Raw genomic sequence first — 25415 nt, 5'->3', positions numbered from 1 at the left:
TGGGCACATCACACCACTCAGCCATCAGCCCGGCTGCACTTGCCACAGGCTGCCATCTGGGGAGAGGGGAGAATTGGTGGGCTGCAGGAGAGCTTCCACCCCCAGAAGCCCGCAGAGCCAGCCCAGTCCTCCCCATCGGGGGCTCATGCCCCATTCCTCCCTCACCTCCTTCCACTTACCCTTCCCTAGCCTCTCTCCTTGATATACAAAATAAAGATAACGTGTCTTCCAAAATGGAATCTGTCTTTATTGAACAAAACTGGGGGAGACTGGGAAAAGGAGGTGGGAGAGGGGAAGAGAGAGGCTGGGAGAGGGGAGGGCAACTAAAATGATCAGGGGTTGGGAACAGGTCCCATATGAAGAGAGGCTAAAGAGACTGGGACTTCTCAGCTTAGAAAAGAGGAGACGGAGGGGGGACAGGATAGAGGTCTCTAAAAGCAGGAGTTGGGTGGAGAGGGTGCATCCAGAAAAGTTCTTCATTAGTTCCCATAAAGAAGGACTAGAGGACACCAAATGAAAGGAATGAGTATCAGGCTTCAAACTAGTAAGAGAAAGTTGTTCTTCACAAAGCAAAGAGTCAACCTGTGGAACTCCTTGCTGCAGGAGGCTGTGAAGGCTACAACTAGAACAGAGTTTAAAGGGACGTGAGATCAAGTTATGGAGGTTGGGTCCATGGAGTGGTATTAGCCAGGGGGTAGGAGTGGTGTCCCTGCCCAAGGTTTGTGGAAGGCTGGAGAGGGATGGCACGAGACAAATGGCTTGGTCACTGTCTTTGGTCCATCCCCTCCAGGGTCCCTAGGGTTGGCCGCTGTCAGCAGACAGGCTACTGGGCTAGATGGACCTTTGGTCTGACTCAGTACGGCCATTGTAAGCTCAGGGCTCAGGGTCGGGGGTCTCAGTGGACCCCCTTGATTTTCATGCACACCTGCTCCTGGGTGGCCAGGCTGGCAGCTATCCTGCCCTAGACGGCCACTTTCCTGTGCCTAGTCAGGAGATCGTGGACGAGGTCCACGATGTCTGCACTAGCCCAGGCAGGTGCCTGCATCTTGCGGTCCCAGGCAAGCTCCCGGGAGCTGCCAGCCTGGTCCCGGGAAGAGGGGGAGGGCTGGGGGGCATCGGGTGGGTGGCTCGATCCGTGCCAGGTGCAGGGTCTGCTGGCTGGATGCTGGCAGGCTTGCACCTGGCACGGGCACCGTAGCCAGCCCGTGCCCCTTTAAGGGTCTGGGGCCGGGAGGGGGGCAGACGAGTTTCCCTGGTGTTGGCCAGAGTGGCAACCAGGGAATCCTGGGGAGGGCTAGCCTCCCACTCGTTCGAATTAAGGGGTTACACACCCCTTAATTCGAACTAGCTAGTTTGAACTAGGCTTAATCCTCGTAAAATGAGGTTTTCCTAGTTTGAACTAAGCGCTCCGCTAGTTCGATTTAAATTCGAACTAGTGGAGTACTAGTGTAGCGCCCATTAAAGTTAATTCGAACTAACATCTGTTAGTTCGAATTAACTTTGTAGTGTAGACATATGCTTAAGAGACTAGTGAAAAGACAAAGTTTAAAGACAATGTTTAGAGAATAGTAATAGAAATGTAGCCGTGTTAGTCTGGTCTAGCTGAAACAAATCAGAACTCAGCAGTTTTGTTGACCGCGGTAAACCTCGTTCTATGAGAAATAACACCTTTTGTCAACAGAATTCTGTTGACAGAAGGCGTTCTTGTATCTACACTGTCCTTTGCGTCTATACTGTCATGTCAACAAAGCGGCTTGCTTTGTCGACAGAACTGGATGCTGTCTAGATGCTCTTTGTCAACAGACGCTTTGTCAAAACTTCTGTAGACAAAAGCCTGTAGTCTAGACATACCCTAGTAGTCTGAATCAAATTGGATAATGGCAATATTTTCAAACGTGGGAATAGGAAAAACTGCTTGATTCCCCATCAGGGCAGGATATTTTGGAGTAAAACAGCAATTTGGATCTGTAGCAGGACACTCCAAGGGATCATATTGGAACCTCTTTTGATTGGTTACCACACAAAATTGGCCATTTCCAGAGTAGGTCACCCTCTCCATCTTACTTTTCCGTTTGGTCAGCCTCACCAGTGACACATTCTCTGATGATCTCAGCTTTGGGGTCATTAATGGAACAGACAGCTGCCAACTGCCTGTACATCTTGTTGTCTGGGTCATACACTGGTAATGAGACAGTGAATGAGACATACAAGGCGAAACACATGTGGATCACTTCTTTTCTGACTTTTGAAAACATCTGGACAATACCAACTCCACAATGGTTCATCTTTGATTAGGTCAGTGTTTCCCAATTGTATTTGGCCACGGAACCCTTTTCAGCTTGAAAGAATTTCAGGGACCCCCTAGGGTTGCTAGAGTAAAATTTGTTGAGGGGAAAAAGAAAAAAGACCCTCCACTCACCGCCACAAAAAGGCTCTGTCTCTTTAAGAGGGGGCGGGAGAGTAATGAGTTCTCACAGGACCCTTACTTTCACTTCGTGGAACCCGAGGGTACCACAGAGCACCAATTGGGAAACACAAGATTAGGTGAGACTAAAATGCTTTCGTTATTATATCGACAACACACTCTCCATATTCCGAGCAGATCATTTCCCCTTCTAAATATTGATCGTTGTTTAAAGCGGGGGTGTCCATCCAATACTGAGGCCACACTCAAACGGCCAAATAGCCACACTGGCCAAGCTAACTAGCCACACTCTACTGGCCAAATAGCCACATGTGGCTATTGGCTAGCATGTTGGACACCCTGGGTTTAAAGCAACTGGCGGATTAATGATTTGTGTCTCATTAACCAGTTGGATTATAGCATGCATATTATAAACTGTAAATTGCTCTTCCTATGACATTCCCTTGATTTCTGGTAACACTGGGTTAACTACCCGGTTCACTTCCTCTTGTAACACATGATCTTTATGTTTTTTGAATCCTTCCTTCCCAAAATTGCCTACATGCCTGGCCGGCAGGAGGGCTGTGGTTGTGACATGGCAGCTTAGCTTCTTGGATGCTGGGGAAGGCTAGAGACACAGCATAGCAGCCTGGCTTCCCTAGCCATCAGGGAGGGCTGGGGTCTCAGCATGGCGGTCCGGCTTCTTAGCCGCCAGGGAGGGCTGGAGCCCGGGCCACAGCACGGCAGCCCCAGCCCTCCAGGTGGCCAGGAAGGATCGGACTGGGGGTGGGTGGGTTTTGGCTCCAGGAGTGGGACTGGGGTTTGCTTTTCCCCAGCTGGGCCTTCATCCGCCACTGGGAGGTCATGGAGGAGACAGGAACAGATTCCTTTGGGCTCATGATTTCCCTCCCACGACACGCTCCTCTCCCTGGGTAGGGGCATCAGGTTTGCTGCAGAGCCATTTCCTCGGCGTGCTGCAGCTGGAGCTGCTAACATTGAGGTCGTCATTCAGGTAGGCACAGTCGGCTGCAGATTGTATTTCAAACCTGCAAGCCAGAGGCAGTCGGAGCGAGAGTCAGTGTGTGCCAGGCACAGACCTTGGGAGACACCCCAGGAGAGGGAGGGGAGCTACCGCACTCACTGCCCCTCAGGATCCGCCCCCTCCCTGCACAGCCCCAGGCTGGAGGGGAGGTGAAAGCAGCCAGTGGGGCATTTCCATCAACTCCCACCCAATGCAGAGAAACAGACTCACCGATGGTCGAACTCGGTGCCATTGACCCATCTCCAGACCCCGCCTGCGTCCTTCCGGAGGCCGATCCAGTGGTCCAGTCTGCCTGGGTAGGGCAGCAGGGAGCGCTTAGAAACCCAACAAAACCAGCTGTTAGCTCAACTCTGCTGCTCCCCCCCTCTGGCAGCAGGGGATTTCCAGAGGCCTCTTTCACTGTTACTGGGTGAAGGGATCAGATCAGTATTAACCCTTCAGCCGACCAGGTCCTGGGGCTGTGGGACCTACTGGGTGAAGCAGGGATTGAGCAACAAGGTCACTGTCGGCCCAGTGGCCCCTTCTCAGGGCGCAGCAGGGCAGGGGGGAGAGGGAGCTGCAGGAGGGGGCAGACAGACCCCTGCCACCAGCAGTGGAGGGCAGCGAGCACAGGGCAGGGTGAATTGTCCCCACCCCAACCATGGGGAAACTCAGGGGCTTTGCAGAGCTGGGGAGCAAAGGTAAAAGTAACACATTTCATTCAAGCGCTGTCTCCGTGCAACCTCCACTTTGTGGAGGGGGGTCAGGGCAGGAAGTTGGGGAGGGGGCTAGGATAGGACCCTACCTAGCGCCTGCCCTAGGAAGATGCAGGACCAAGGACAACCCCCGCTCTCTCCTGCCACCCCAGGCTCCATCTGACCCCACCTCTTCCCACACCTGCTCCATCCCCTCTTCCAAGTCCCTTTTCCTCAAGCGACAGGGCCCAGGAGATTACCAGGCGTGAGGGGAGGACTGGGACTGGCAACAGGGGATGCTCCACCCCTGTATTCACTGCGGTGCTAGAAAACAGCATGACCAGGCTCCAGTCCACTGCGCTCCCCACAGCCCAGCTCCCAGGCATGTACCTCAGGGGAGTGGAGCGGTCTGGGATGGGGATGGCCCAGAACACGGGCGTTACAGGCTGCAACCAGGGCCCCAGGCTGAGGAGGCCCCGGGCTCCAGTCCCTAAAGCCCCTTTCTTCATCAGGCCTTACTGCTGGGCCTGCAGCCGGCTCAGTCCTGCACAGGGAGAGTCTCAAACTGGGGCGCTGAGCAGCTGGAGGGTGGGGAAGGCTGGAGCCCCAGGACCACCCAGGGTTTGGCTGGCAGAACCGCACTGACTCTGGCCCGCAGCCCAGCCCGGGAGGCACCCGGCTCCCCCCTGCCCTAGAGGCGCTGGGCCCAACCTGACTCCAGCCCAGCCTGCGGTGCCGGCGATCGCCAGGTTGGCACAAAGCATCCGTGTGGCTCACCAGCTGCTGCAGACTCTCAATCGCGGCCAGGGAGGCAGCATATGAAGAGCAGTTCTTCTGGCTGTTGGTCCAGTTCTCTTCAGCCTTCGAAAAATAGTAGAATTTCCCCTGGATTCTGATCCAGTTCTCCGGGCACCCAGAAGTAGGGGGGCAGGGAGGAGTCTGTTTAGATCTTTCCACTTGGAAAATGAGAGAAAGAGAAAGAAAAAGAGAAAGAGAAAGAGAAAGAGAGAGTTCCCAAGAAAGAGAGAGAGATCATTCCCATCTCACAGTGGAGAACAAGCAGGCACAGGAGCACAGGGACTCTGAGAACAGATCAGACCCGTGGGTTACACGGCTGCTCTCTGAGAGCTTTCAGCACCTGCTGCTTCATAGCAAATGGCCACACACACACATCAGGATAGGCAGTGAGGGGACAGCCTGCCCCAGGGCACTCTGCCCCCCTCCATGTAGGCCTCAAAGCAGAAAGGTTCACACAGAGGGGTGACTGGGGCGGAGGCACATGAGCAGAGGGGGCACAGACCACGTGACCCTCACCCAGCCCAAGGAAGACCCAAATCCCCTGCACCTCAGACCCTGCCTCTCCCTCCACTTGCTCCGCCCTCTGCCCCCTCTTCCCCAACCTTGCCCCACTCCTTCCCTGCCCTTGCTCCGCCCTCTCCCTCTTCCCCTCAGCCGATGTGCCCAGGGGACTACCTGCCAAGGTTCTGGTGCCGGCAGTGGCGGTATGGCCTGTTCTGTTGCCAGAGTCGCATCACTCTGCATCCCGTCCGTGAGTGCAGGGGCTGTTCCGCTCTGAGGGATGCCCCAGGAGAGCAGAGAGAGCTGGGGCTGTGTTGCTCCACTTCCCCTGCCACTGCTGGGGAGTGTGGTATGTTGGGGGCTGATCCTTTTTGCTGTTCTCAGGTAGCCTCCCCCTGCTACCTCTCCCCGATGCCTAGGGACTTTGTCCCACCAGCTACTGGCTGGCCTCTTGTCCCTCATGCCCATGGCATAGGGTTGCATTCACTCCAAATGCAACAGAAGATTAAGAGTGGTGCAGTAATTCAGCCAGTTTCACGGAGCGGCCACTAGGGGGAATCAGACCCCAACAAGCGGACGTGACCGGCTGGGCTTGCTGCTGCTGCTGGATTTGCTGCTGCTGCATTTGCTTCTTAAGAGCATTTACACCTTAAATCAACTAGAATTCTTTGAGGGGGGCAACAAGCGTCTGGACAAGGGGGACTGGACTCGTCTTTGGCTGGAGGGAGGCCAAGCTGCCTCACTAGGGGTGTGCCTACAAAAGTGGATTCTGTCGATAGACGGTGTTATTGCATCTACACTGTCCTTTGCGTCTACACTAGAACTGGCTGTAGTCTAGATGCTCTTTGTCGACAGAAGCTTTGTTGACAGTCTCTGTCAACAAAGCCTCTGTCGACAAAAGCCTGTAGTCTAGATGTACCCTAGATGATGGCCAGACCATTTCGGGGGCCTAGGGAACCCGGCTCCTGGGCTGGCCTACCAGTGGGTAATGGGGGGTCTCTGGCCTATAGCCCAGCTGAGCTGCAGTCCAAATGTCCAGATCCTAGGCCAAAGCAAACCCCAAAAGCAGTTCAGGGGTTCAGGCATGAAGTCAGGCTTTGAAAAGCCGCACCCTTAATCAGGGTGGAGCAACAAACAAATAGATCCAACAGGCAGGCCTGTCTGCAGGCTGGGGGGGGGGGGCAAGGTCGGGTCTCTTTGTTTGGAAGAAAGCCAACAAGCACAGGGGGATTATCCCCTCAGGGGAAATCTGCCCCCCAAAGGGAAGAGTGGCAGGGGGGATGTAGGCCCGCCCGCTTCACTGCGTCCCAGCCCAGGGCCCTAACAGTGGCAGTGCGGGATGCCACTGGTTCAGCGGGGATCCTAACCGCAACACGCCTACCAGTTGACCTCCACTTCCTCAGCCGACCCAATGCTGGCTGTCCCTGGGCCACTTCCCACTTCCTCAGCCTCTGGTTCTCAGTATCCACCGGGGACAGTGGGGCTGGCCGTGTGTCTATGGGTTCTGGGTCAGGGTTGATCAGTGGTCCCGGCAGCGCAGGCCAATCTCCTGGGTCTGCCAGCGGTTGGGACCACCCAGGCCAGTCTTTGGGGCATGTCAGGAACTGGTGTGCCCCTTACCAGTCAGCAGCAGCCCAAGAGGCCCAACCCAGTCTCCTGGGCCCGGCAGGGGACCTGACAGCTGCTGCCTGTCCTCCCTTCTCGGTTGAGGCAGCCGGGCCTTTCTTCTAGGGAGCTCGGCCAGAGCATCTGGCTGGCTCACTCAACTGTTCCAACTGAGCTCATCCTTTTATACTCCCAGCCCTACCCTTTTGCTTCCTGTGGGTGGGGCTGGGTTGCTCTGGCCAAGACCAGTGGGGGGTCTTAGAGACAGTTTCCTTTTCAGGGTCAACAGGATCCCCACACTGACTCACTACAGGGATCCAGGGGATATAATGCATTTAGATCTCCAGAAAGCCTTTGACAAGGTCCCTCACCTTAAGCAAACTAAATTGTCATGTGGAAGATCCTCTCGTGGACTGGTAAAAGTTAAGAGACAGGAAACAAAGAGTAGATATAAACGGTCAGTTTTCAGAATGGAGAGAGGTAACTAGTGAGGTCCCCCAAGGGTCTGTCCTGGAACCAATCCTAGTCAACAGATTCATAAATTATCTGAAGAGAGAGGTAAACTGTGAGGTGGCAAAATTTGTAGAGTTTCTTTACTTTGCAAACCTTTACCTTTATTTTCAGGTAGTAACTGAACAAGAAATCCAGACTCTCTCTCCATTTTCTTGGTTTTGGCTACCCCTTGTATCAGTCATAACTTGGTTTATCAGAAGACTTTGAACCTGATAAAGCATTGAGATACCTTAAGGGGTTACATGTCGAATACCAAAAGACAAAGCAACACTAGTTACCTCTGTCTGGCAAAAAGCATCTTGTCACTTTTGCAACTTTGAATGAATTGGCTTTATTCAAAACCAAACCAAACCAAATCATCTGAAGCCTACAAAACAGAGTTTTACAAACCTACAAAACAGAAGTGTTTAAGGAGGTCTTAAAAATCTCACACAGATGCATACACGCATGCATTCTCCTTTATTTAATCTCCTTTACACTACTTTAATTATTTTTACACAGCTGTGCATAGATCGTGCACATTTTACACATTTGGGCGGTCAAGTCTCAATAGAAACCCCTTCTGCTCTTTTAGCAAATTTAACTAACGTGTCCATAGTCAAATATTAAATCAGATTGTCTCTTTGCCCGGATTATTTACAGAGGTTCCTTTGGAAAAGGCTGCAAAGAAACCAAGAATTCTTTTCCTATCACGCTTTTCTTTTTTTTAGCATTTTTACAACATTCTGCTGTTTCCATTCCCTCCAGGCTCTGCAGAGTTAACATCTCGCTCTTTCTCCTTAATATACTTGCTCATCTCCAAAAGGAAAAGTTCTTTCGTTCAGATGTTACCACTCCACATTTTATTCCAGGGATTTGAATTTCCAATGCCTGGATTTACTGCTTTCCTTTACTCTTACCACTGTGCTCTCAGGACTCTGAACCTGTTTTCCAATCTCGCTTGCTTTCCTGCCTGCTTGTCTGGGCCTGATCCTGCTTTCTGTGCTGAACGGCCCCGTCCACGGACACAGGCTTTGTCCCACTACCAATTTACAGGAGGGTGGACTCCGCAGCCAACCCCCACGCCTCCTGGTCCTTTAACATTTTAAATGTCTAATGTTTATCAACTTCTCATCCTAGTTTAACCAATTAGTTGTTAAGACTTACTAATAGTTCTTAACCTCGCTAACAATATTTGCAGCACACAGTATGCAATACAAAAACCGCAAACCTGTACCACGGGCCAGGAAGAGGATCCTCAACCTGTCTCGATTCGTATCCTTGAAAGAATTTCACGGGATATCTTTTCAGGGCGAGAAGGCAAAACACCACATTTATTGCCATCGTAACATTATTCTGGTATATGCATATTCACACACACAGGCACACATATGCCCACATCCCATCTTGGCTGTTGCTTAAAGTTCCACTGCAAAACTTCTGTTAGTACAAACTTTTAATCCTTCATCACGTTTTTTTTATAGTAGAGTCTGTATTCTAATTACTCCTAAGAGCAGCAGCGTGATCACGCTGAATCACAAGGATCCTTCTAATCTGTTTCTATGTTAATGTCAGATACAGACACATGCAGTGTCCGCCTGATGCATCTTTAGCACGGGCCTAGAAGACTGTTCCTCCCTGCTAACCAGAGAAGGGTGGCTGGCAGAGTTAAAGCTGCTTAACATTTATTCTCACGCTACCCATTAAGTACATCAGACATTATAAAACTCTCTTGTCTACAAGAGCCCAGGAGCAGATGGAGGGGAAGGCATAGCTCAGTGGTTTGAGCATTAACCTGCTAAACCCAGGGTTGTGAGTTCAAGCCTCCAGGGGGCCATTTAGAGACCTAAAGCAAAAATCAGTTAAAGGATAGTACTTAATCCTTCTGTGAAGGCAGGGGCCTGGACTAAATGACCTTTTCAAGGTCCCTGCCAGCTCTAGGCAATAGGCATCACAAAGGTGGAAAGTCCCAGAGACTGACTCTTCAGTGGGTGGGAACTTACCTCCCAGAGCTGCTGCTAAAGCAATTATGATGACCACCGCAGCCCCGATTACAGCTGCAGCTCCAAGGACACCTGGATGTTTCCATAATGCAGGTTGAGCCCCATTGTCTGGAAGATAAAACCAGAACAGTTACCATTGTGCTCTGATCTGACCCACACATTCTGATTTCTATAATTCTTCTGTCCCTTCATAGCCTGCCTCATAGCCTGCTCTGGTGCCTCATGACCCTGGGGTGGGTGTGGGTGTGACAGGGGGCGGCTGTCTGCTTTGGAACCCAGTGCCCCTGGCTGTGCTGTGAGGTGCAATACCCACCTGTGGAATGGCCCAGGCACTAGGCCCAGCCTGGGCAGATAACAAGGCTTTTCCAGGGTATACTCTTGCACAAAAGCACATGCCAGTGTAGACGCTCTCTTGCACAAATACTTTAACACAAAAACTCTTGCGTTAAAACTATTTGTGTAAAATCCTGCCAATGTAGATGTATCCTGAGGTTTGTCTACACTGCCGACTTTTGCCAGCAGGGAGAATGCAAATGAAGTGCTGATTAGCATTTTGTCACACTTCATTTGCATAATCTATTCAAGCCATTTTTGCAGAAAAACAAGCAGTGTGGACATCCTGGAGAAGGAGAAGGAACTTGAGCAAAAAGGTTTTTTGCACAAAAAGGAAATGTCTACACTGCTTGTTTTTGCGCAAAAACAGCTCAAATAGATTATGCAAATGAAGCGTGGCAAAATGCTCATCAGTGCTTCATTTGCATGCTCTCTAACAGCAAAAGCCAGCAGTGTAGACGTAGCCTAACTGATCACATAAGGCAGGGTCAGGAGACTATACTGGGGGAAAGATATCTCACCATTCTGTGAAGTTTAAATTAATGGGGGTTCCCATGTGGCAATGGTAGCTACCGGGCCAGACTGTTGGAGACAGGCAGAGCAGAGCTCAGGGCACATCAGTAAGAAGACAACGAAATCCCCACAGAATTGGTGCAGACTTTAGATCCAGACATCAGAACACGGTACTTGAGGGTGAGTCAGGGTTTTTGTGGGGGAAATAACAATGGTCCAAGAGGGACACCAGATTTGATCATGCTGGTGGGAGTGATTAGACATAGCTGCAGTTCCTCTCTAAGTAATGGAGGCATCAGTATTGGTTGGTCCCCACAGTGCCGAAGAAACCAGGACTATCTTGCACCTCCACGGGTTCAGGGACTTTCCAGATCTAGCACAGACCTTGGGTAGCAACAAACTCCAGATACTTATGACCAGCAAGAGTGCTGGGGCAACAGTGGGATCTCCCAGCTTGAGTTCAGGATCCAGGAGGGGGCAGAAAAGAGAGAACATACTCCCACAATCCCCACAGACACACCAGGAAAATCTGGGATCAATACTGCAGGCTTATCATGACACAGTGACTCACGTAAGAGTGGCCATAATAAGTCCAGGAATTCTTTGGCCTTTTCCTGCATCAACATCCGGGTAGGCACTGACAAACTCATCCGATGTGTATTTTCCCATGGCCCCAAGCTGTTCTTTCTTCTCGCCAAGGGTGGCCGGCAGGACGGAGAAGACAGTGATCCTCTTCCTTGTGGGTCGGGTAGTTTACACTTCCACTGTGAGGAATGAAACCGTTTCCACCAGGAATCCATTATTCCCATTCAGGATTCCTGCCTGATAAACACTGGGGCTGACTTGAGTCACAAATAAAGCCGGGGCCATTCCAGGTGTGCGTCGGAGAGTGTTCCTGCCCTCAAAACTTTTTGAATGTCAATGGTTGGTTTAATACCCACGTTAAAGGAGGTTTTCCACAGCCTAGTTTTTTCTCCATGTTTTGCCATACTATATCTTTTTGTACTGCCACTTGGCTTGTGTAACACAGCTATCATCTCTTCTAAGGTTTGTACCTTTTCATCTGTTCCCTTTCCAGGCACTAGGCAGTTCCATTTGCAACCACCAACTTCCAGGAATGCACATTTGCATTGAATAGATATACCTGCCTGCTCTTCCTCTGTGGGATTTTAAGCTAGGAGCTGAGGGAAGCAAGATGAATTAAACCAGGTAGAACTACCACTTGCCTACAAGGAACATTGGGCATAGAAATGAACTGGATCTGGAAGTGCGGATCAGTACAGAACATGAGTAGACAGAGAAATGTATATTTAGTCATGATCACGTTATTTTTTGTTGTTGTTTGGTTAAACTTCTCTGTGTGAAATCCATGTACTTCCCCCCATTCGCTATATATCTAAGTGGCACCCAGAGATACTATGTTTCTCTGTTTTAATTAGTTTTTCTCAGTTACTCTGTAACAACTAGAAACCATATATGCTTTATTAAGTATATATTTTTGTTTTGTTAATAAAATCACCTTTTTTAATTAGATGATTTGATTATTGTGTCCTGAAAAGTAGCAGGAGGTCTGTGTATACATGCCTAGACTAAGAGATCAGCTATCAAAGGCTAGGTCTAGACTACAGGCTTTTGTCAACAGAAGTTTTGTCGACAGTATCTGTAGACAAAGCTTCTGTTGACAAAGAGTTCTGTCGACAAAGCAAGCTGCTAGCCAGCACAGAGTAGAGTGGAAGAATGACTTCTCAACTTTTCCAAAGATGATAGATAGCTAGAGGCTCAGATATCTCCTCTATCAGCTCCTTGAGTATTCTAGGATGAATTTCATCAGGCCCTGGTGACTTGCAGGCATCTAACTTTTCCAGGTGATTTTCAATTTGTTCTTTTTTTATTTTATCTTCTAAACCTACCCCTTTCCCACTAGCATTCACTATGTTAGGCATTCCTTCAGACTTCTCGGTGAAGACTGAAACAAAGAAGTCATTAAGCATCTCTGCCATTTCCAAGTTTCCTGTTACTGTTTCTCCCTCCTCACTGACCAGTGGGCCTACCCTCTCCTTGGTCTTCCTCTTGCTTCTAATGTAATGTAATAAACAGTCTTCTTCTTTCCCTTTAGTCCTGTAGCTAGTTTGAACTCATTTTGTGCCTTTGCCTTTCTAATCTTGCCCCTGCATTCCTGTGTTGTTTGCCTATATTCATCCTTTGTAATTTGTCCTACTTTCCACTTTTTATAGGACTCCGTTTTTATTTTTAGATCATGCAAGATCTCATGGTTAAGCCAAGGCGGTCTTTTGCCATATTTTCTATCTTTCCGACACATAGCTTGCTTTTGGGCCCTTAATAATGTCCCTTTTAAAAACTGCCAACTCTACTCAGCTGTTTTTCCCCTCAGTCTTGATTCTCATGGGACTGTCCCTATCGGCTTTCTGAGCTTACCAAAATCCTCCTTCCTGAAATCCATTGTCTTTATTTTGCTGTTCTCCTTTCTACCCTTCCTTAGAATTGTGAACTCTATGATTTCATGATCACTTTCACCCAAGTTGCCTCCCACTTTCAAATTCTCAACCAGTTCCTCCCTATTTGTTAGGATCAAATCTAGAACCCCCCGGGTAGCTTTTTCAACCTTCTGAAATAAAAAGTTGTCTCCAATGCAGTCCAAGAACTTATTGGATTGTTTGTGCCCCACTGTGTTATTTTCCCAACATGTATCTGGATAGTTGAAAATTGTGTCTGCTGCTGGTGCATATGTAGGTAGCAGAGCAGTCCCATGAGAGGAGTAGAACAGGAAGGAGGCAGAATTGAGACCTTTCAAAGTTTTGGCCCAAGCGAGCGGACATGGGGGCGTCATTTGAGCTCCCCGCCTCAGGTGCCAAAATGTTGTGGGCTGGTCCTGGCTGCGCTCACCGCTCCCTCCACCCCCCCCCCCCAAGGGTAAAGCTGCTGGGCCGAAGGCAGCAACCTGGCCGGGGCAATGGATCCACCCCAGCCCTCTACAGCTGCACGGGGAGGCACTATCGCTGCCTGCGAAATTCGAAGCATGTGGGCAGGGTGAAGGGCAGGGCTTCACGACAGCTAGGCTATGTCTGCACTGGCAGGTTCTTGTACCAGAAATATGCAAATGAGGTTAAGCATAGAATATCGCCGAGCCTCATTTGCAAACCTACATGGGCCGCCATTTTTGCAGAAGAGGCTCTTGCGCCAAAAGGAGCTGTCTACACTGCCCTTTCTTGCGCAAGAAAGATATTCCATGCTTAGCCTCATTTGCATATTTCTGGTGCAAGAATCCACTAGCGTAGACCTAGCCTTAGGCTAGGTCTACACTGGCGGGTTATTGCGCAAGTACGGCCGTTCTTGCGTAAGAATCCGTCTACACTGACCACCCGCTCTTGTGCAAGTAAATTTACAGTACGGCGTGATAAGAGACAGCTCTTTGCGCAAGAGCTACGCTGTTTTCTATGAGGTGTAAGCTCTCTTGCGCAAGGGGGCAGTGTGGATGTTCGGCAAACATGTACTTGCGCGAGAATTGGCCTCCGGTCAAAAACACAGGTGGCCTCTCTGACACTCAGTATGGGCAATCACCACTCGCTGGTTCCCCCTAGTTGCCCCCCCCTTTAAAGGCACAGGAACGCAGCACAGCTATTTGCCACGTGCGGCCGGGTAGCAGCCAGGGGGAGCAATGGCAGCTGCCCAGATTCAGCTCAGAGTCCACTGAGGAGCCACCCCAGAGCTCCCAGCAGGCCCACAGGGGCACCAAGTGGCGGGCTCCATGCTGGAGCATTGCTGAGGTGACTGCCCTCCTGGACCTCTGGGGAAAGGAGGCGGCCCTCCGGGACCCCAAGTCCAGAAGGAGGAATGCGGAGATCTTTGCCCAGATGGCCCAGGCGCTGGCCGCACAGGGACACCCGGCCCGGACCCTGGAACAGGTCAGGGCCAAGGTGAAGGACCTTCGCCTCACCTATGTGCGGGCCAGCGAGCATTGGGGCGGAGGAGCTACTGCCTGTCCCTAATACTGTTATCTGCTTAAACGAAGCACACGAGATCTTTTATGGGGGAAAAGGCAGTAGCCACATTTATTGAGAATACAACAGTTGCATATGGTTTTCACACACACACACACACAAAACATCATGCATACACAATCATGCATACACAGTTTTGCCAGATGATATAGTTACCAGTCCAGTGTCTGTGTCCATCTAGTGGCCAGCTAGATCGAGCGGGGGGGGGGAGGGGGGGGAGGGGGGGGAGCAGGGTCTTGTCAGTGGATGGATCCAATACTCCTCTCTAGACAGTGTGGCAGAGGAACCCAAAGTTCCATAGCAAAGCACCCTGCTATTTATAATCCTTCTTCTGTTAAAATCCATGGATCTCGCTCTGTCCGCTTGTGACCGGAATGTTATCTTTTGATGTGAGTGTTCCCAGAACATCTCTCCAAGGTTCATCCTGTTGTCAATCGTCCTTCTGGAGTCCTTGCTCCGTTTCAAGGTTGTCAATCTGCCAATCTGATCCATTCTTTGACGTGGGTACCACTGACGTTTCTCTGCTCCTTGCAGTCTGTCTTTTACAGTTTGGCTTCACCCCAAACTCTCCCCCTTCTCTGCTCATCTGGCTCTCACCTTTCTGGAAGTGGCAGAGTACTGCAGGGAGCGGCTCTGGCCCTGTTGTAGCGGACACACTGACACACAACGCGCCCCGACACCGCCCTCGCTACCCCTCGCTACCCCGCCAAACGGGGAGCAGCTGGGGCCGGGCGCCCCGAGACCCGCCCCCCAAAATACAACTGCAGCCCCGCTGCGTGTGGGTCCCGGCTCCCTCTCATCCTCCCACTCGTGAGGGCTGCCCCCAAGCGGGGCTCAGCTCCCGGCAGTTTGGTCCCAGCCCCAGGTAGAAGCAAATCCCGATCATCCTGGGGGCCGCGTGATCCCCCGCTTGTCCCTCCCAGCAAATCTCCCCCGCCGAGCTGCACTCACCGCTCAGTCCACAGAGGCCCCCGCGCCCCATCACAAAGCCGCGGGCAGCTGCCCTCCGCGCGGCGCGGCGCGGTCGATGGATCAAAAGCCCCTGCAGCTGCGCGGGGAGGCGCCATCGCTGCGCGCGAAATTCAAAGACGCTTCAGCTGCTTTTGGTGCCGCGCGGCGGCCGGGAGCTCCGGGCCCCCCCTGCCATGGCCGGGCCCTGGGGGGCGGCAACTGCTCCTCCCCTTACTCCCTCCCCCGTTGGCAGGGCTTGCCCACCCCCCGTGTGCTGAAATACCCCGGGGCTGGGCAGCCCCATCGCGCTGAACCCAGGCTCCCCATCCCGCTTGTCTCCCCGTGGGTGCTGGGCACGCGTGGGCAGGTCCGATCTCTGAAGCCCTTGGGGGAGAGAAGCCGACAGAGATTTGAACAGAACCGCTCCCTGCAAAACTCTGCCACTTAGGGAGAAGTGAGGGGCACGGAGCAGGCTCAGTAGCTCTGGGGAAGCTTCGCCCTTCGTCTTGCCCACAGGACGTGTCAATTTCCGCTGCCTACATTTTGCAGCGGGGTTAAAAATAGAGAAAAGGGGCAGAGCACAGGATGTGAAGTCTCAAAACATTTCCTACCTGTGTTTTCTTTGCTGCCCTGGTTCCCTGAGTTGCACTCCCCTCCTTGCAACGCAACCCCTTTGAATAATAGTTTTGCGCCTTAGCAAAAATTATTTCTGTTGCTTGTATTACTCTGTACCGGGCCTGCTTGTGCAATGCTGTTAAAAATAATCAGCATAGCGGCATTGCGCAAGAAAGGGCAGTGTAGACAGCTCCTTCTTCTGCAAAATTGGTGGCTCATTAGGTATGCAAATGAATCTCTGCAATATTCCACACAGCCTCATTTGCATATTTCTCGTGCTAGATACTGCAAGTGTAGACATAGCCGAAGAGAGCTGATAAATTAATTAGGAACCAACTGTGTTTTCTTGCATCCGTAGTCCCTAGATTAAAACACAAGTGAGAGGGTAACTCTTAGCTCCTCTCAACCTGTTTCTGATTCCAATAAAAACCAGGCCATTGAGAAGGGCGGCAGCAGCTACTATCCAGTGTAAGAGAGGGGACACCTGAGAGTGTTGGAATAAAACATGTGCAGGCTTACCCAGCTCTGACAGACTCCTCTGCTGAAAGAGACTCATTCTCTGAGTGCCCAAACACCTGTCCACTTGTTGACCGGACAATCTGGGAAGCTATTGGATCTGGCAGTAGCGCCCCATTCTCAAGAACATTCTGTCTGGGTAAGACCCATCAGTATCCTTTAAAAGCGAAGAGGAGTCCTGTGGCACCTTATAGACTAATAGATGGATTGGAGCATAAGCTTTCATGGGCAAAGACCCACTTGGTCAGATTCAACCCTATTTGCCTGCCACTTCTTTTCTCCAAAATGATCAAAACCTTCCTGAGATCTGTTAGCTGCTTGTGAAGGGTACAAGGAACTTTTGCTTCCCGTTGACTTAGAAACAGCAGCGGATATAGAGCAGGGCGAGTGGGGCGGCTGCCCCGGGTCCCACGCTTCAACAGGCCCCGCTTTGAAGTGTCCTTGAGCGCTTTGATGCGGCTTTTGTTCCTCTGGACGTCGACTCCAGTCAGGGCTCGCTCCTTGCGGTTCTTGGAGAAGTCCACGCTCCACCGGATGAACTTGGCGAAAGCCACCCACTGCCTTCTAGGCGGCGTCTTTTTTCTCTTTTTCTTTTGGCTGCCTGCAGTTTTCTCCGGTCGCCAGCACCACCCCACCCTTCTTCTTTAGAAGCCGGTTGGTTCTCCACTACTAGGCACTTTGAGCGGAGCCGCTCTCACCCCTTCATGCCACCCACTGGAAGCCAGAGCTGCTGTAGGCTGCTACTATAGCGTGGACCCTGGCGCAACTGAATCAACTTCCTGGCCTTCCTGTCTCGGCCTCTCTGGCTCTCCTCAAAAAGTGTGTGTCTGAAACCCCGAAATCCCAAGAGACACCTGAGGCCTCCTGTTATTCCACACCAGCCAGGCATCTTGATTGGAGCCAGAGAGTGTTTCTTTCTCTAGCCTTGCTCCTAATGAATGACCCATCGCTTGCTTGGGAGCAAGGAGAAGGGGGATCAAGGGGGGCGGGGGACAACAACAGTAAAGCTTTGCACACACCCACAGTTCTGTGCTCAGACTGGACCAGTATTTGATTTGTTTTCTCTCGACGAATGTTAAATTTCCCCGCCTTGTCTCTAAACTGAAAGAGGAACAGGAATGAATAAACAAATCAATCGACTTATGAAGGAATTCAACAGATGATTTGGTGCGCGTGGGGAGGAATGGTTTTTAAACAAAGCGGGTGAATTTATCAGACAAGATTATCAAGGATCCAATCCCAGGTTCTAGAGGTCCCCAAACTCGGAATGCCAGATGCTGGGACTAGAGGAAAAGCGATAGATCACCAGGCAAGAGCCTTGTTCCGTTCATGCCTTCTGAAAGATCGAGCACCGGCCACTTCAGCTGTTTGTGTTGACAGTCGAGGTGAACAGAGCGAAGGAAAGAAAAGAGGCTTTCTCATTGGTTTATTTAGGATCCTCATTCTCATTGAGTCAGCGGAGTGTACTCCTACTAGCCAGTCAGGATAGAGGAATTGCTCAGCTCTCGGGTTATGGTAAAAACGCTTACATATTCTATGTTGTTGAGACAAAAAAGGGATATTGAGGGTAGTTTATGGCTGCTTAGGAGGAAAGGAAATTGCAGAGGTAAAGTCTTGTTCATTTTGGGTGGAGCTATACGTTTTCTGTGGTTAGGGTATATAAGCTGCTACCTGAGGGGTTGCAGAAACTTTGCCTGTTAATTTGGTTTGTTTGTACTGGAATATCTGAGGACTAAGAACATTATATGGGGAGAGGAGTCCTGGGGAGCCTAAGAAGAGCCAAAGCAAAATGCAGGACAATGTAGCACTTTAAAGACTAACAAGACGGTTTATTAGATGATGAGCTTTCGTGGGCCAGACCCACTTCCTCAGATCAAATAGTGGAAGAAAATAGTCACACCCATATATACCAAAGGATACAATTTAAAAAAATGAACACATATGAAAAGGACAAATCACATTTCAGAACAGGAGGATCGGGGGGGGGGGGGGGAAGGAAGGAAGGTAAGTGTCTGTGAACTGATATTATTAGAGGTGGGGAGAGTGGGATGTCTGTGAGCTAATGGTATTAGAGGTGATAATTGGGGAAGCTATCTTGGTAATGGGTAAGATAGTTTAAGTGTTTGTTCATTCCTTCCTGGAGAGTGTCGAATTTTAACATGAATGACACGTGGTTGCTGTGACATTTGTTTGTGAAGAAGGATTTTTAAACTTTTTGGAAAATTACCTGTGTAAAGAAATGGACTTTAAAGACATAATTGAAGAATGTGCTGCCAAAAGAGCTAGACAGCTATAATAGACGTAAATACAAATGAAATTTTTTAATTATTAATGCAGAATTTTGTTTACAAATGAATTACAATATAATTAAAATAAACTTATCCAACTAAATTAAGTTTCTATCAAATTTACCCAATTCGCGTTTAATATGAAAATAGCCTTCAATTTGCACATTAGATGCCTTTTTTCTATTTTTTTCTCCAAAGGGGAGGACCCCATGAAATTGTGCTGTCCTGGGCCCCGCAAATCTCTCATCAGCCCGGGTATGTCTACACTACCCCCCTAGTTCGAACTAGGGCGGGTAATGTAGTCATACGAAGTTGCAAATGAAGCCCGGGATTTGAATTTCCCGGGCTTCATTTGCATAAAGCCGGCCGGCGCCATTTTTAAATGCCGGCTAGTTCGGACCCCGTGCCACGCGGCTACACGCGGCACGGACTAGCTAGTTCGGATTACCCCCCCCCCCCTTAGCAATCATAAATTCAAAGCAGTGTCTGTAAGCCTGAGAGAGTATAACATTTGAAATAGTCTCTATGGGTATGTCTACACTACCACCCTAGTTCGAACTAGGGTGGTTAATGTAGGCAACCGATGTTGGAAATGAAGCCCGGGATTTGAATTTCCCGGGCTTCTTTTGCATTTTGTCGGGCGGTGCCATTTTTAAATCCCCGCTAGTTCGGAGTCTGTGCCCGCGGCTACACACGGCATGGAGTAGGTAGTTCGGAATAGGCTTCCTATTCCGAACTACCAGTACACCTCGTTCCACTCAGTTTACATACAAGTCAAAGTGAGTTCCCCTCGGTTTACATACAAGTTGTAAACAGGATCCTCAGAGCGCGAGAGGGAGAAGATGGGAGACAAGGAAAATCCACCTTTCAGGAGCCAGAGGGGAGAAGAAACAGCATAGTCCATGTCACCACAGACATCATGTTGCTTCTTTACTGTTTGAATTAGCTTTGCTGAGAGGGGTGATCTTCAGGGGATTGCATCTCAAAGGAGCATTGGACTACAGAAGTGAGGGACAAAAGCACCCCAAACTTTCCCTCCCTCTCTACCTCTCTCTTCTCACCCATGACAAGAGAAAAAAGCCATTGGATTTTGGGAGCTGATCTGGCCTGAGTCTTTGGGCAGAAACGTTACTGAGACCCTGCATTGAGGGACTTCACCACGAACCAAGTTTACTTTAAATTGTGAAACCTCGAATCTGTATTGTTCTTGTGGCTGTTCCTCGCTTTATGCCCCTTTTCTTGAACACACGTAGGGGACATGAAGCGGGACCAGATCCAGGCTGTGTCATATTTGGTCTCCAATTGCATTGAGTTCACAAGTGCCCTCCCCCAACACGCACCCCTCACTATAGAGGGGTATTGGGTTTGCTGCAGAGCCATCTTCTAAGCCTGCTGCAGCTGGAGCTGCTGACGTTGAGGTCTCTATCCAGGTAGGCGCAGTCGGCTCCTCCTTGTATTTCAAACCTGCAAGCCAGAGGCAGTCGGAGCCAGAGTCAGCGCGCAGCAACAGAGACTGGGGGAGACAGTGCAGGAGGGGGAGATTTGCTGCTGCACTCACAACCATGGGCAGTGAGTTATACGGGCTCGTGGTGCCCATGCTCCAGCAATATTCAGAGCCGGGGGCCCTGCTCCACCAATGTTTGGAGATGGGTCTCTCTCCCCCCGCCCCCAACCACGCCTGGAGCGGGCCCCAACCCCCACCTGCCTGCCCCTGCCCCCATGCATCCCCCCCCGGACCGGCCCTGCTATGAGCAGGTTTCATTCCGGCTCCCCCTTGCCGGTGCGCACTGCTGCCTGCTGCTGCCATGAGCGGCGTTTACAGGTGAGCAGGGAAACACCCGGGTGTGACATGATGTCACAGCTTGGGACTTTAAAACTGCTCGGCACGGCATTGCGCCACGTGGCCTAGCTCTAGGTTCAGAGTGAGGGGACTTCTGAGGCCCGAGCACAGACTCCGGCCCCCCAAAGTGGAAGGTAGAAGGTAGGCGAAGGGGGAAAACTAGGGGAGAGGGGTGGGAGAGAAAGGGGCTTGTGGAGAGGAGGAGGGGAAGAGGTTTGTGTGGAGGAGGAGGGAAAGGGGGAGGGGGAAGAAAGGGGAAGGCACCAAGGGACAAGATGGACGAGAGACAAATGCCAGGGAGTCAAGTGCAGACAATGAGGAAAAGGGCAGGAGGGGAGATGTCAGTGGGGGGGGGGGGGGACAGGGTGATGCTGGGAGAGGAGAGGGGAAGGGCATTGGAAACTACAGGGGAAGGGGGAGGTGCTGGGAGAAGGCTTGAAAGAAGGGGTGGGCATGAGAAAGGTGGGGATGGAGCAAGTCATGTGTGAGGGCACAGGGGGGCATGAGGGAAGTGGAGGTAGAGAGTGGTGAGCGGGTGGGCATCAGGGAAAAAGAGGGCAAAGGGGGCAGAAACAGTGAGGGAAGGGGGAGGCACCAGGAGGGTGCAGGGCTAAGGGAAGGTGCAGGTACCAGGGGATTCTGGGGGTGAAGCAGAAGGGCAGATACCTGCAGGGGAGGGACCTGCACTATAGGAGAGAGGAAGGGCAGGTGCGTAGAGGGAGGAGTTAGGAGAGGGGATGAGGAGGGGTGGCTCACATGATCAGAGTGGGGCTACTGAAGGATTGGGCACAGGGGGGAGAGAAGCGCTGGTGGAGGGGGGGCAGGTCTCAGGAGGGCTGAGGGCAGTGAGAAAGGCAGGAGTCAGGACAGCAGAGGAGGGTGAGGGGTTGGGGGCCAGCAGGCACCAGGGGAGATGATGGAGTAAGGGGAGGAGAGAGAAAAGGTAAAGGTTTCTAAAATATTTATTAATAATTGGGCGCCAACACTGCTGCACAACACAATTCATTTTGCTCATGCGAGGAAACTCTTAGGCTATGTCTACACTGGTGGCTGCTTGCGCAAGAACATCTTGCACAAAGGTTCTTGTGCAAGAAGTCTTGTGTAAGAAAACGTCCACACTGCCATGTGTGAGCTGTGCTTTTCCATAAGAGCATCCATGGCCGTGTGGATGCTATCTTGTGTAAGAAATCCCATTTTAGCCATTGGGGCTTCTTGTGCAAGAAATCCCTGCCGAGCATCCACACTGCCCTCTTGCGCAAGAGAGCTGCTTACACCTATTAGAAAAGAGCGTAGCTCTTTCGCAAGAAGCCCTCTCTTACCACGCCATACTGTAAATTTCCTTGCGCAGGAGCAGGCGGGCTGTGTGGATGCTCTGTGGGTTCTTGCGCAAGAACAGCTCTACTTGCTCAAGAAGCCGCGAGTGTAGACATAGCCTTAGAGGGAACACTTCCCCCAGCTCTCTACTCCTGAGTTAATGGCACACACATTGGGTTAATGCACTTGCAGGATAGTTGCATGAGGGGGGTTTGGTGGGGGCCAAACTAATCCCTGTTGGTAGGAGAATGGTGGGAAAAGCCCTTCGAGACGGGTGACATGACACCTTTTACTTCTGGTCACGTGTCCATCTTCCCCCGAGCGTGTAACCTCCAGAGGCCTGGTTAATGGGGGTCAGAGGCCTGTTAATGGGGGTTAGGGGTGAGGTTAATGGAGCTAAGAGGGTGTGGCTAATGGGGGTTGGGACATGGTTAACGGAGGTCGGGGTGTGGCTAATGGGGCACCACCAAAAATTATACAAACCTGCTGCCCCTGCTCAAAACCCGTCAGGATCCCCCACTCCCTGCATCAGTCCCAGACCCCACTCCAGGCAGGAGGGGAGGTGAAAGCAGCCAGTGGGGCATTTCCATCAACTCCCACCCAACGCAGAGAAACAGACTCACCGATGGTCGAACTCGGTGCCATTGACCCATCTCCAGACCCCGCCTGCGTCCTTCCGGAGGCCGATCCAATGGTCCAGTCTGCCTGGGTAGGGCACCAGGGAAGCCTTTGAAATACAATGAAAGCCATCAGCTGTGATGGACCCTGGCTCTGGGCTGTCCCACACCTCAGGGAGTGCTGGCTGGGGGGAATTTCTAGAGACATCAGCCTTTGTGATTGGGTGAAGGGATCAGATCAGTGTTAACCCTTCTCTCTCCCTGCTCCTGGGGATGTGGCACCTACTGGGTGAAGCAGGAATTGAGCAGCAAGCTCTGTGTCTGCCCAGCAGCCCCTTCTCAGGGCGCAGCAGGGCCAGGGGGGAAAAGGAGCTGAGAAGGGGGCAGACAGACCCCTGCCATCAGGGCAGAGCAGTGGAGGGCAGGGAGCACAGGACTGAATTGTCCCCACCCTAGCCATGAGGGAACCCTGGGGCTTTGCGGAGCTGCGGAGCAAGGGTAAAAGTAACACATTACATTCAAGCGCTGTCTCTGTGCAACCTCCACTTTGGGGAGCGGGGTCAGGGCAGGAAGTTGGGGAGGGGGCTAGGATAGGACCCTACCTAGCACCTGCCCTAGGAAGATGCAGGACCATGGACAATTCCCCACCAGCACTCCAGGCTCCATCTGACCCCACCTCTTCCCACCCCTACTCTATCCCTTTTCCAAGTCCCTTTTCCTCAAGGGGCAGAGCCCAGGAGATTACCGGGGTGAGGGGAGCTGGGACCGGCAACAGGGGATGCTCCACCCCTGTATTCACTGCGGTGCTAGGAAACAATGTGATTTGGCCCCAGCCCAGCTCCCAGGCATGTACCTCAGGAGAGTGGAGCGGTCTGGGATGGGGATGGCCCAGAACACGAGTGTTACAGGCTGCAGCCAGGGCCCCAGGCTGAGGAGGCCTCAGGCTCCAGTCCCTAAAGCCCCTTTCTTCTTCGGGCCTTACTGCTGGGCCTGCAGCCAGCTCTGCCCCGCACAGGGAGAGTCTCAAACTGCGGCGCTGAGCAGCTGGAGGGTGGGGAAGGCTGGAGCCCCAGGCAGAACCGCACCGACTCTGGCCCGCAGCCCGGGAGGTACCCGACTCCCCTCTGCCCTTCAGGGGCTGGGCCCAGCCTGACTCCAGCCCAGCCTGAGGTGCCGGCGATTGCCGGGCTTGGCACAAAGCGTCCGTGCAGCTCACCAGCTGCTGCAGACTCTCAATTGTGGCCAAGAAGGCAGCGTGTGAGGAGCAGTTCTTCTGGCTGTCGGTCCAGTTCCCTTCGGCCTTCGAAAAATAATAGAATTTCCCCTGGATTCTGATCCAGTTCTCCGGGCACCCAGGAGAAGTAGGGGAGTAGGGAGGAAGCTGTTTAGATCTTTCCAGTAGGAAAAAGAGAAAAAGAGGAAGAGAAAGAGAAGGGGAGAGAGAACAAGAGAGAAAGAGAGCCCAAGAAAGAGAGAGAGATCATTCCCATCTCTCAGTGGAGAACAAGCAGGCACGGGAGCACAGAGACTCTGAGAACAGCTCAGACCTGTGGGTTACACGGCTGCTCTCTGAGAGCTGCCAGTACCTGCTGCTTCATAGCAAATGGCAACAAATACCCCGGCAGGCAGTAAGGGGACAGCCTGCCCCAGGGCACTCTGCCCCCTGCCCTCCTCCATGCAGGCCTCAAAGCAGAAAGGTTCACACACAGGGGTGACTGGCACGGAGGCACATGAGGGGAGGGGGCACAGACCACGTGACCCTCACCCAGCCCAAGGAAAAGCCAAATCCCCTGAACCTGAGACCCTGCCTCTCCCTCTACTTGCTCTGCCATCTGCCCCCCCAACCTTGCTCCACCCCTTCCCTCCTCTTGCTCCGACCTCCCCCCCCCCCCCCATTGTCCCAGCTGATGTGCCCAGGGGACTACTGGCCAGGGATCTGGTGCCGGCAGTGGCGGTATGGCCTGTTCTGTTCCCAGAGTCCCATCACTCTGCTTCCCGCCAGTGAGTGCAGGGGCTGTTCCGCCCTGAGGGATGCCCCGTGTAGCCAGACAGGAACCCCTCTTGTAACATCCATTTTTGCTTGCCTGGAGCATACAGTGCACACAGAACAGAAGGCCCAGGCTGCTGTGACCGTGAATGGCTGTAAACAGAGATATGCCAATTGCTCACCAAGAGGCTGCTGAAGAGTGCCCTTGACTCAAACCCATATTGATACGAACACACAGCCGTCCACGGGGGGAGGAATCTCTCGGCCAGTAAAAAAATGTCCAGTACTCACAATTTAGTTATCTCTCTTACAAGTGTAAATTAACTTGAAACTTGCTTGTAAGAACTGGCGCCACAAAACAGACCAGTAGAATTTGGCATCTTAGATAAGAAAGAGGATACGGGCCCCCAGGGGTATAAAGATGGGTCCAACAGCACATTTTCTCTTAGGCTGTGTCCAGACTCAGGGGTTTTTTCGAAAAAAGTAGCCTTTTTTCGAAAAAACCTCACCTGCGTCTAGACTGCAGCCGCGTTCTTTCGAAATTAAATCGAAAGAACGCGGCTTTTCTTTCGATGGCGGTAAACCTCATTTCACGAGGAAGAACGCCTTCTTTCGAAAGTTCCTCTTTCGAAAGAAGGCGTTCTTCAATGTAAATAGGGCTTCTTCGAAAGAGAGCATCCAGACTCACTGGATGCTTTCTTTCGAAAAAGCAAGCCGCTTTTTCGAAAGTTCAACGTGCAGTCTAGACGCTCTCTTTCGAAAGAGGCTTGCAGTCTAGACATAGCCTTAGTGTCAATTTACCATCTATCTGCTGGTCGGGTTAGGTGTTTGATCTCCCGAAGTTCCAGAGGGGACGCCCACCTCGTATTTGTCTTTCCCAGGAATTGAGGGCCTGACACGCTG

At 51.6% G+C, this 25415-nt stretch overlaps 1 protein-coding gene and 1 long non-coding RNA gene across 3 annotated transcripts; both read right to left on the bottom strand.

Moving 5' to 3' along the window:
* Positions 1-1104: 1104 nt before the first annotated feature.
* On the bottom strand, positions 1105-15863 carry LOC149522198 (C-type lectin domain family 2 member D-like). Of its 2 annotated transcripts, none has more exons than XM_089770599.1 (5): positions 15336-15829; positions 9520-9627; positions 4898-5076; positions 3657-3760; positions 1105-3450 (listed from the first exon to the last, which is right to left on the bottom strand). In XM_089770599.1, the coding sequence occupies exons 1-5, from the start codon at positions 15364-15366 to the stop codon at positions 3300-3302; spliced, it is 573 nt and encodes a 190-aa protein (XP_089626725.1). In that variant the 5' UTR covers positions 15367-15829; the 3' UTR covers positions 1105-3299. The 2 variants fall into 2 exon arrangements, with proteins under 2 accessions (XP_089626725.1, XP_089626726.1); XM_089770600.1 differs by having other exon boundaries at positions 3397-3450; positions 3657-3738; positions 15336-15863.
* Positions 15864-18772: 2909 nt separating this feature from the next.
* Positions 18773-24059, bottom strand: LOC149522197 (uncharacterized). Its single transcript, XR_016347277.1, has 3 exons — positions 23742-24059; positions 22532-22635; positions 18773-20218 (listed from the first exon to the last, which is right to left on the bottom strand). It is a non-coding gene; the product is annotated as an uncharacterized LOC149522197 (long non-coding RNA).
* Positions 24060-25415: the final 1356 nt, after the last annotated feature.

The sequence above is a fragment of the Pelodiscus sinensis genome, chromosome 19 (assembly GCF_052426305.1).
Source record: "Pelodiscus sinensis isolate ZL-2025 chromosome 19, ASM5242630v1, whole genome shotgun sequence".
NCBI classification, from domain to species: Eukaryota; Metazoa; Chordata; order Testudines; family Trionychidae; genus Pelodiscus; species Pelodiscus sinensis.
Note: the sequence above shows the minus strand (reverse complement) of the source record. Positions and strands in the feature narration are given on the sequence as shown.

What these genes read in the sequence shown, in the direction of transcription:
- LOC149522198 (XM_089770599.1), bottom strand. Translation starts at nt 15,366, where the DNA reads ATGGGGCGCGGGGGCCTCTGTGGACTGAGCG. An exon ending in TTTAGCAGCAGCTCTGGGAG is followed by an intron (nt 5,077 to 9,519) that starts GTAAGTTCCCAC and finishes TCATTTTCCAAG; the next exon opens with TGGAAAGATCTAAACAGACT. An exon ending in TTGAGAGTCTGCAGCAGCTG is followed by an intron (nt 3,761 to 4,897) that starts GTGAGCCACACG and finishes TGGGTTTCTAAG; the next exon opens with CGCTCCCTGCTGCCCTACCC.